The sequence below is a fragment of the Corvus hawaiiensis genome, chromosome 5, assembly GCF_020740725.1.
Source record: "Corvus hawaiiensis isolate bCorHaw1 chromosome 5, bCorHaw1.pri.cur, whole genome shotgun sequence".
Lineage (NCBI taxonomy): Eukaryota > Metazoa > Chordata > Aves > Passeriformes > Corvidae > Corvus > Corvus hawaiiensis.
The window spans coordinates 16,539,908-16,551,323 of record NC_063217.1 but is presented as its reverse complement, the minus strand read 5'-3'; the positions used below and the strand labels follow the sequence as shown (position 1 = coordinate 16,551,323).

General features: G+C 40.7%; 1 protein-coding gene across 5 annotated transcripts in view; it reads left to right on the top strand.

Moving 5' to 3' along the window:
* The first annotated feature begins 6,379 nt into the window (after positions 1 to 6,379).
* FAM184B (family with sequence similarity 184 member B) overlaps positions 6,380 to 11,416 on the top strand; it is a 39,678-nt gene continuing 34,641 nt past the window's right edge. For all 5 annotated transcript variants that reach the window (XM_048304848.1, XM_048304849.1, XM_048304847.1 and 2 more), the window contains exon 1: positions 6,380 to 7,162. In XM_048304848.1, coding sequence (XP_048160805.1) covers positions 7,028 to 7,162 — 135 coding nt within the window. In that variant the 5' untranslated portion in view covers positions 6,380 to 7,027. The remainder of the gene's footprint in view (positions 7,163 to 11,416) is intronic.

Here is an 11,416-nt window from a genome sequence, read left to right as displayed (position 1 = left end):
CGGAGTGTCGCCATCTTCCCACAATCGCAGAATGAATCAGGTTGGGGAAGAGCTCTGGGATCATTGAATCCAGGCTGTGACCAAACAGCGCCATGCCAACTAGACCATGGCACTGAGTGCCACGTCCAGTCATTTCTTGAATACTTCAAAGGATGGTGACTTTACCATCTCCTTGGACAGTCTACTCACCCTTTCTGTAAAGACTCACCCTGTCTAATTACCCTGTGAAAAAATTCCTCCTAATGTCCAACCTTAAGGTGGCGCATTTTGATACTATGTTCCCTGGTCCTATACCTGGTTGCCTGTGAGCAGATGCCGACTCCCATCTGGGTACAGCCTCCTTTCAGGTAGTTGTAAAGAGTGATAAGGTCCCCCTGAACCTCCTCCAGGCTAAACACCCCCAACTCCTTCAGCTGCTCCTCATGGGATTTGTGCTCTAAACCCTTCAGGGCGGGCTGTGAGGGAGAGGGATCGGCTGGGGCCGTGCGGGGCTGCGATTGCCCTCCGGCTGTCCCACGGCGGGAGCGGCTGCTCCGAAGCCCATACCACGTACCAGCCCTGCTGCGGCTCAGGAGAGGCGGGCGAGGGTTTCCAGAATTCCCTTGGCCAAAGTAGTTAAGTACGCCTGACAGCCCCCGCCAGCCGCTCTCCCAAAGTCCTCTCCGGACGTGAGTACCAGGCAAAGTCAGTTCAGTCGGGTTTCCTAAACCAAAGCATGTGCGGCAGCAACCCGAGAAAGCTCAGCCGCCTTCTAAATAATAAAAGCTCTTCGAAACACCCGCTCCTCTGTATCCGCTGCGAGGGGGGCTGAGAAGGCGGACAGTGCGGATGCAATACCTATTTGTGCTCCTTCCAGACTGAATCTCTTACTAGTGGAAATTTCCCCCAAGTTTGCAAGCGTTTGTTGTGAACCTAATGCTTTCCCAGAAATCCTTTAACTTGAGAATAGTAATAAGCCCCGTATCTCATTAAAAACAGGAAAGATAACTATGCTCAAACCCCAGAGCTGCGTTACTGGTTACGGAACGTGCAGCGAGCATTTAGTGACACATTTAACGAGGAACAAGACCGGGGGTGATTCGGTGAGGGGAAACATTCTGAGCATATCAAGTACAGAGTTATAGACAGCATTCAAAGAAGTGAACACAAGCCGTGGACAGCAGAAGCTTAAGGTGTTTGACGTCCATATGTGTTTGGGCTTAAAGGAAAAAAAAGTGCCTGATGGACGTCAAGGGATGACAGCTATTCAGTAAGGACAGATGACAAACCATCAAAAGACCACTGGTCAAACAGGCAGGACCTGTCTTGAAGAAGGGTTATTTTTGTATAAGGAAAAAAAAAAAAAAAAAAAGAAAAGAAAGAAAAACACTAGGGGTCAGTCTTGTTCTAGATCTGAATCTTCCTAGTGTTTCATTTAAGAAGCAGATTTTTATCAACCAAATAATTGGAATTATTTTCTCCTTACAGTGGTGTCAAGGATTATGGGATATATATGAGCTGTGTGTGAAGAATGGAGGACAGCAGCAGAAGACAAAGTATTTTTTTTTTAGATAAAAATAAGTTATAAAATAATTTAACTATGTGGCAGAGGGCTTTTTTTTTCCCCTGACATATTATACTACCATGCATTTGTGTATGTTTAGAAAAGATACCTCCTTTTTAAAGGTGATTTTTATATTTTTTATTAACTTCTAAAACATATGGATCAGACTTAATCACAAAACCACTATAATCAACAGCGAATTCTCAGTAAGTTGAGCTTTTTTTTTTTAAGGTTATATTGTGGGGGGAAATACAATGTGTAACAATCTTTCTATTTAATGTATTTTTACTGGATAATTACCTTTGTGTAGATTTTTTTCTGCCATAGAACCCCTCTCTGTTCACGGCCGAGAAGATGCAAACAGGAAGACAAGCAAACCTTTGTGATTCTTGTGTCGTTAAAAACACAGGACATTTATTTTAAGTGAAATAATAATGCAAACTGAATTATTTTTGATTCACATGTTTAGCAGCCTGTTTGTGCCTACCTGCATCTCAGGTCTAAAGAAGAGGACCTTCCCTGGGGAATACCTTATAGTTCGTTACGGTGGATGTCATCCAGGATGTGAGATTTATTTCTTCCAGACTGCTTTAAATATTTCTTCTAGGCTTTGTGTTTACAGGTAGGAATAGAAAATTCACAGTACAATTGATATTTCATGTGTAGGTAAATAACATGCTGAAGTAGGATCACAAATCCTGGCCATGTTTCTGTGATACTAGATACCTTGTTCAACTGATAGAAGTGTTGCTATTGTAGTTTTTACACCTTACCTTTCAGGGCCTTGACTGCACTAATCAGCCTTAACAAGCCCTGACCTGCCTCACCTGAGGCCTGAAGCCACAGCCTTTGCCTGTGGGCCCAGGAATCCATTCCAGCTCCGTCCTGCACCTTCTGTCCCTTTCTGAGTTAACTTTCAGGGCTCAGTAAAGACCAGCTGCTTCCTGAGGGATGGATATAATGACTGACTAGGAGGGCAAGGAGGTAATGAAGGCCCAGAGATTGTAGCCAGTGGGGTTTCACAGCTCTGTCCGGAAAGGAATGATGAAACTGAACCTTGGATGGTGCTCCAGTCTCTGGAGGGTAATGCACTCTATTAATTCCAGCTTTTTTCCCTTATCTGCCATGATCTACTTCTGACTCACTATTCTAGATCCTTTCTCTTTCCTTTGTCAGTCCTGTTATATGAGTAAATACAGTGCCACAGGGTAAGCCAAATTTGCTGCGTGCCAGGGACATTGTGGTAATATTAGATGCAGGACATTGGATAAAAAATGGGTTGCAAAAAATGGAAGTTGATGCTATCCTGTTTGGTGTTTGAGGGCTTTTATATCTGATGTGTCTGGTTGGTTCCAGTTTCCATATTTAAAACATAAGCACAGTAATGTTTCATCCGTAATTAGGCCATCATTATGCAATAGAATTAGAGCTTATGTCCATCTCATTCCTCCAAAACTTGCATATATGTAAGTCAGCTATAAAATTGTATATACGTTTTTGAATAGTTGCTTTTTTTAGTCAATGAGGAAATCAGTAGTCCTTCTGCTCTTTTTGGAATCCTGTCTGGTTTATGAGGTGGGAAGAAATTAAAAATATAAAGTAGTTATATATAATATTTTTATATGTAATTATGTATAATGTGGGTAATTGCCCAAGATGTATCAGTGGCAACACTTTATATTTGTCATTTTTCTTGCACTCAATCCCAAAACAAGTTTTATTGGAAATGGGATAGTGAATCAGGTGAGCAGGATAATTTTTATGAGTCTTCTGACTGTTATTTTTATACTTATTTCCCTTTTTTTTTTTTTTCCCTTGTAAAAAAAGGAGAAAATGCTTTCTAAATTCTCTGCTCTGCGGTCAAAGAGCTACTCTAGGACCAAAGTGAATGTAAGTGGAGATCAAAAATGAGGGTGGTGATTTAGGAATTGAATTAGAATCTCACTTAGGGGTGTGTCTTCCTTTGTTGACACAGTAACTTGAGAAGTTTGAAGTCAATTTTAATAATATAGCTTTTTCATTTGAAACATAGAATCACAGGAAGGTTTGGGTTGGCAGGGACCTTGAAGATCATCTAGTTCCTGCTGCCACCCCAGCACCACCAGCAGGGATGCCACCTACTAGCTCAGGTTGCCCAAGGTCCCATCCAATCAGTTCTGACATAACATGACAGTTAATGACTAACTGTATTGTTCTACCATTTTCAAAGGCAAGCTTTATTGGACTGCAAAAGAGCAGTAGAGTGTAATCCAGGGGATCAGTTTAGCTTTGCTCTTGTGTATTAAAAAAAAAAAAAATCTCTCTGAGCTCAGTAGTACCGGTATTCAGACTAAGAGTGAAAGAATTGGGCCGTATTAATTGTGTTCTGGGAAAGTTGTTTGTAATGTGTTAAACAAAGCTGCAAACTTATGTATTAAGCATTTGCAACAGGAATATCTTTTTTTATGTCTTGAAATTTGAGGGTGTGGCTCCTTTAATAGTAGCTAGTCAGGAGATTGCAGAAGTTATATAGTCTGCATATTCAACAAGCAGGAGATATCAAAAATGGAAGGTTTATAGTCTTTTGCTCATGTATGATTTTCATTTTTTTTTTATTAAAAGGAAATTAGTTAATATAGCCAAACCTGTGTACAGTTAATAAAAAACTTATAAAAACTGTAGTGACATGACCACCTTCTCTCACAATTTATTGAAAACTAAGTTAGCAATAATAATTCAAGCAGGAGTGTATGCATTTTCTGGTTAGACTTTTGATTTTTATTTTAAACTGTCTTTGCCATCTACTGCCCCAAGTTCACAAACACTCTGTAATCTACTTATGTTCAATGTGATTCTGACAAACCCCGTATTTGTATACTTGCTTTGTGACATCCTTGTTTTGTCATCTTATTTATAGATCAGTTAGAAGAGAAAAATGTTAAATGCTCATTGAAACATTCTGGCATTATCTGCTGAAATTATGTTATTGAAACTAAGTTGGTTTTTTTTGTTTTCTGACTAATGGAACTAATGAACTTGAGTCACCTGTAAATTTATGTTCTATTGTTGCATTTTCTGGTGCACAACATCTGATTGAAACTTTTCCGGTGTTTGAAGTATTGCCTGAAGAGTCTTGTCTGGACTAAGAATACTTTACCAGTGACCAATTATGTTCTGCTAAAACATTATTTTGTACCAAAGCCTCAAGTTCTTTCACTCTAATTCCCCAAAATTCATAAATAGCCTGCTTGAAGATATCTCAGTAGTTTATTCATTTTCCAATGCGCCTGAATATCTGTGCTATTCTGCTCTGCTATGCCCATATAGGTGTCTCAAGTCTCTATCCACCCCTGCATCCAGGTCTAGTGTGTCCTCTGCTGTTTAGTAGAACAACCATGAATGTTACTGTCCACCTGTGTGATAACACAGGTAACTTCTTGTAAGTACTTGTAAAAGCTTTTGCCATTTTCTCAATTTTCTTTGTATTTTCACTTAGTTTGTTCTATTTTTGCTGAGGAAACAGTGTGTTAGGACTTTGCTCCAGCCCTTGCTCTTCTCTTGATTGTCCTAATAAACTTGTCAATTTAGTCAAAACTTTACATATCATTAAATTCCTAGGCTTTTTCTCGAATTGATGAATTGAGAGAAGGTATTATAAAATATTACCTGAGTTAAACTTATGTGTGAGTACATGTCTTGTCAGATGTCAGACAGTTGGTAGTGGCATGTCCTTATGTCCTAGTCACAAAAGAAGTTCCAGCAGCATCTTGGACACTAGTGCCAGTGAATAAAGAAACTGTGCTTTGTCGTTCCTTTGTCCAAGGATCTGTTTCTTGCCTTTTCTTATCAATATTCTTTCTGAGCAAAACACCATTTCCCTGCTTAGCATCTCCCAGCAACTGTGATCATTTTCATTTGTACACTGCATTTCTCAGTCTTCATTTCGTCTCATTCCTGGAGTGAAGATTCTTTCTGCCTCTGGAGATTTAGAGTATCTCCTTTTCTCCCAGCAATCAAGGGTTTGGTTTCCCTGTCCCAAGGTCTTATCTTCTTACATCTTTACAATGTTCCTTCTCCCCAGTGCCTTGTAGGCATTCTTCTGCCGTGATCTTTTCCATTTAGGAGTGTTACTCTTAACAGTTCTTTGTCTCTCTTTGCTCTCACCAAGGTTTTTCTGTTTTCCTTCTGCCCTACCATTAACTGACACCAGACAATCCCCCTTCCCAATTCTGATAGTCCTCGGGAAGCTCTTTTTTTAAATCCACTACTAGCAAAGTGGAAGGTTCTCACCCAAGAAGGATGGCAAGTACTGCCAGGAGACCCGACTGGAGAGCTGCCTGCCTTTCCAGGTAGGGGCAGCAGGGAAGAAGCAGCCTTCATGGCCCCTCTGGCTGGCTGCAAGTCAGCGGGACCTGAAATGGAGCCCTTGGCAGCTCCCTGGGGTCTCTTGTACTAGCTGCAGTGACACATTAAAGGGGTGTTGGGCAGCTCTTGGCTTCCCTTACCTGTTCTTTCTCCCTTTACCTCTTCTCTACCTCTCTTACTTCACCTTACCTGGCATTCTCCTACTTCTCCTTCTCTTCTAGACTTGTTTAAACGTGTTCACTAACAATTTTCTTTTCACATAATGCTTCACTGAAGCATTCTCTTAAAAAATCCCATTATCTTAATAGCTTGCCTCTTTTGTTTGTGCTGATTTTTCTGCCTTTTCTGTCCTTTTATTTATTTTACATGTACAAGCCTGATCTCTTTGAAACAGTGTGCACGTTGGCAAAAAGAAAAAAAAAAAAGACCTGTAATACTGTCAGTTTTCTTCAGGCACCTTTCCAGTGCATTTAGTGTAACTGAAGGGAACAGTCTCCTTGGATGAGGCAGGCAGGCTGGATCCTGGACACAGCTCCTGGGCTCAGTTGTGCTCATGTGCCCCTTGGCTCCACTCTGCTTTCAGCACAGCAGCAAAAACTGAGCAAAGATTTTCTTCATCACTTATGGGCCCATCCTGGTTTAGAGAGGATTGCCAAAATAGCAGAGCTTATAAAAGGTGCCAACATTCTCTTCTCAGATGACCTCTGCCATCTTTTGGCAGCTAAAAACGCAGCATGATTTAATCTTCAGGCAATCTCTACTACAACAGATCCCTGGCAATGTCTGTGCTACTGCCTCTAGGCTGGCTCAGCGTCTCCAGTGGGGAATTTGTAGCACCCAGCCGCTGGCGTCTTCTCCTGGCGGAAGCTCAACCATTTGAAGAGAAGGGGAGGAAAAAAAAAATCCCAATCAGGATGTTTGCACACGCTGTTCTCTGCCTGCTCGCCTGGGTGTTTTGCTGAAGGACTGGGACATCTGCAGAGAAGGGAGAGCGGCAGCGGCTGGAGCGTGCCTCGTTCGGGGCTGAAGTTCCTGCAGCGCCGGGGCTGTGAGTGCGCGCAGCCGGGAGGGGCGAGCAGCGGGGCCGGCTTCGCGCTACCCGGAGCGTACATAGACAGACGTGATTAAAATTCAAGCCTAATGGCCTCTGGCATAAACAACATTCAGCAGCCCGGGACTTGCAATGGATCTAAAGCCGCTCGCAGCAGCTCGGCAGAGGAGTGCAATCGGGAAATGCACCTGAAAATGTGCAAGAAGATTGCCCAGCTCACTAAGGTAAGTCTCGCTGCTACAGTCTTTCCAGGGAGGTGAGGCTGCCCTGGCCAGGGATGTCGGGGGTGTCTCGGAATTGTCTCCTCTGGTGCCCCTGTCTGAGAGGAGGGAAGAGAAACGGGTCCTCTCTTTTTAGGCTGTTGCCGAGAACATCGGTGTGCGCAAACTTCCCTCCAGTTCCCTCCAGTTCCCCCGCGGGGGCTACAGCCCATCCGTAGGGATTGCTTTTGTGGCAGACGATGGACACCTCGCACTGAACTGCTCTAATTACCGTGCGACCATAGCGAGAAGGGCTCCAGCTCCGCGAAGACACGGGGTTTGTCTGGGAGCTGTTGGGAGGGATTGACAGTATCCACTTTTCGTCTAGAATTACGAAGACTGCAAGTAACTTGCATTTTATAGGTTCTTAAGTAATGTTGTTGCAAAGCTACAGCCAATGCGTGGTACTACAGTACAATACTACTCTTTGATGTGCAGCTAATTATTCCTGATGTGCATAAGAAGAGATACTTTGAATGACATTTACAAAAGACAGGAGCTGGAGAAGAGGCAGGACTAAATTACGCCGTATATGGTACTTAAAACTTTTAGTCAATACTGAACTGCTCTGTATTTTCCACACTATGTCAAGAAATAAGGAAAATATCTAGGAAATGGTAGTTACCTATTAACCTATTCTTATGCTGCATCTTTATCAGTGAGAAAAACCTGTTTACTACCCTTGTTTACCAATACAGCTTTTACATGTTCTGTAACCTCACTGCAATTGACAGAGACATATAAGCAATGAAAAAACATTGACCAAAAATACAGGCCAAAGAATAAGAAGTCATTCAGGTGTTCAAGTTAGGATGGCTTACTAGTTACAGTGCCATCATTTTCATCTCATGATAACTGTGTGTGATAATGTACATCATGTGTATCAATACATAAACAAGAGCTACCTCTAATTACATATGCTTCCTATTTTTTACTTACTGTACTATATCAATACTTACTTTACAGGTTCTTTGATTATATGTTTGTTTAATAGTATTTGTGCACAGTAGGATCCTTACTTTTTGCCCATATGTTGCAAAATTTTATTGCAGTGGTTTTTCAGATGTCTTTTGCTAAATTTCTACTATTAAAGTATGTGTGGGTTGTTTTCTTTACTTTTAATAGAATTTCCCCTCTAGATGCTTTTCAGTCATCTGAAATAAAGATGATTTATACCTGAAGCTCAAAAAAGTACTTCTGAAAAGCAAATCATTCTGTTTTGGAATGTGGCTTTTAAGAAGCAATTTTCTCTGCAATAACACTATAGTTATTGAGAATTCATGGCACAACTGGAATTAAAATCATATGCTTTCCCTTCCGAATTCTGGGTAGACTAATGCAGTACCAGCAGCAAGCATGTAAGAAGCAAAGTCTGACGCCAGATCAGTTGAAAAATAGCTATATGGGAAATCAGTTATAATAATTTTTGGCCTGGGAATTTTGAGAGCTCCCTTTTAAAGCACTGTTTTCTTGATTATATTACAGTCAGAATGATTATAATAAAATCCCTCCTAAGTTTAAATGCCCCATAGTTCTTTCCTTTTTTGTTTCTAACCTAGTATGCAATACTGCTGAGTTGTTGCACAGCTGCAGCTTCCTGTCTCAGTGACTTTAGATTTTCATCAATGAGGAGATAATGATCTCATTACTCATCCACTCAGCGTTGTGCCAGGTGAGATGAATACAAAATGTGTAAATTAGGTATAAGATATAGATCTTCCATTCTGTTTGTTACATAGTCATTAGGGGCCTCCTCCTGCTCTTAAAGGCAAAGGAGAAGTGCATAAAGGTATCAACAGGAACCAAACTGGGCAAGGCGATGAGTTTCTATCCTTGCATGTAGTGCTGATTATGTCTTCAGATGTTGGTTGATACAGGGAATCCCAACAGGTAATTTGGACAGAGACTCTGAGAGCTGCTCCCATTCCACTGCCCTGCTATCTCTGGTTTTGAAAAGGTAGAATAGAGGAAGTTTTCATACCTTCAGTCATACATTTTTCTGGTTTGCACATTTTTGACTGTAGCAGCAAAAAATACAAACTTTTAGCAATGTTTTGTTTGCTTTCGGCCACAGATTACTGGTTTTTGTAGCTCACTTCTCTTGAAATGAGTGTATTTGTATGGTATTCGATTGTAGCAGAATGCATGACTGTGTAGTAGTAATTAAGTAATACCAGAAATGAAGTTCAAACTCCTCCATCAGACGCTGGACCCGTGGCATGCTGTGTCATGCTTCCCAGTTCTTTGTATTTCTGTATCTGTTTAGCAATAACATGGAGTTTAAGAAGCATGGTGACTTTTGTAAGACGCTTTGGGTGTCACTCCCTGCTGCTTCAAGCTATGGATTTCTGACATCTACTGGTTATTAACAGGGTTTTCATGTGCTTATAGTTTCTCCAGATAGTCCTTTTCACTTGAAACAGGATGAGAAATTCAAATGAACTCTTGAAGAGGAGTGTTGAGGAAAGTGGATCAGCTTTCATTAACAAAGGCAGTTTGGACAGAGCCGACAAGAACTAGATATACTGCAGATATCCTTGCTATTCAGGCTTCTTTTCAAACCTCTGCCAGTGGGGCTCAAACCAAATCTGTTGTTCTGGACTGAGTTCTGAAACCAAGCCTAATATGAATAACTAGGAAGGTGATGGTAGCTGCTGATCAGAGAGCTACCTAAGCCACAAACTACTTCTGTTTCCTTCTTAGAAACAAATTCCTGGATACCAATAGAGGGGTATTTTTTAATGAGAGAAGACAGTTATTCTCAAATACTTTTTTTCCTTCAGGGTTCATCTGACTCTATGTTGTGAATTTGGGAGCCTTGTTGTAAGAAGCACTTTTTAAATTGCAGTATTACTGGTCAAGTAGACTGTTACTGAACAAAAAGTCACGTAGTCTGGCAAGAATTTTGTGTATATTTGTTGTATACTGTGAGTTGTAACAGAGGAAGAGAGTGCTCATGCAAGGAAAAGTTAATTGCTAGTAAAACACATGAACCCTCTTTTTCCTTCAGGGGAAAGAAATGTCAAAGGGAAGCAAGTGTGTTCCTCTTGTAGAAGCACCAGCATAGGCAGATGTTCCTTAATGACTCTGTGTGGAGCTGTTCAAAATGTTACATATTCTGACTGCCTATCACCAGCAGTGACTAGGAGGTTTAGCCCCTCAGCTCAGTCAGCAAGATAGAAAATATGACCATTATTTTATAAGCTGCAGTGGAAAATCAGCCAGAAAAGCAAAACCCACTTTCCTTAGTTGTTTAAGGGAGGGATGGCTGATTTTGCACAAAATGTATGCTCATATTTAGTTCTGTTAGCTTCACTCTTGTGGGCAGAAATTTACGGAAGAATTAGCAGGTGACCTGGTGCGTGTGTGAGGGCATAGACTGTTTACACCACTTCAGTGTCTTGTAGCAGGGCTGTATATTAGAACTTTAACCTTTCCTGATTTATTTGCCATAAAGCTATCAGCCATTTTTTGGGTTTAGAAGTGAAATATGATCAAGTTATAATGGTTTATTCTGGAAGCACGTAACAGCTGGGTAACCCTTAACAGAGCACTTCTGTGGTCTATTCATGTTCGTGTTGAAATATGTTGCCTTTTTCACATAGTTTAAGTTTATTGACCTTGTTTACTGTGATGTGTTAACGGTACTTAGTGACCAATGCTTACAGTGGTTCAGCTGTTCTGCAGTTAGTTATTATGCTACCAGAGCTCTCCTGTGTGCTTGAGGCTTTTTGATCTCAGGTCTCTAGAGAGGTATTCAACATTCTACAGAAATGAAGCAAAATAGAATAGAATAAAAACTAGGATCATGGTTTTGGAGCAGCAGTATTTTTCCTTTGCGCAAGGAATATAAAAAATTATTTCCATGTAGGCAAATAGAGAGAATCTATTTATAAAACTGCTTAAATTATGTGCTAACAAGACCAAAAAAATCAGCTATCAATAGCCCCATGTACTTTATGATATATTTGTTTTCATTATTTTTGTGTACAATTTGCTATCAGGATTTCAAAGCTAGCATTATTTTTGCCTATGAGGTGACAAGAATGTGCAGGCTAAAATTCCTTAACTTGTCACCACTGTGTTTTTCCTTACAGAAAGTTCCTCCCTTAAAGAAAATCCTGGATTATTAAATGCATGTGCAATGTCATAAAATTGTGTTGATCAGCTGGTCAAAAGCAGTATTACAGCCATACTTCTATTAGGAAAAAATCTAGT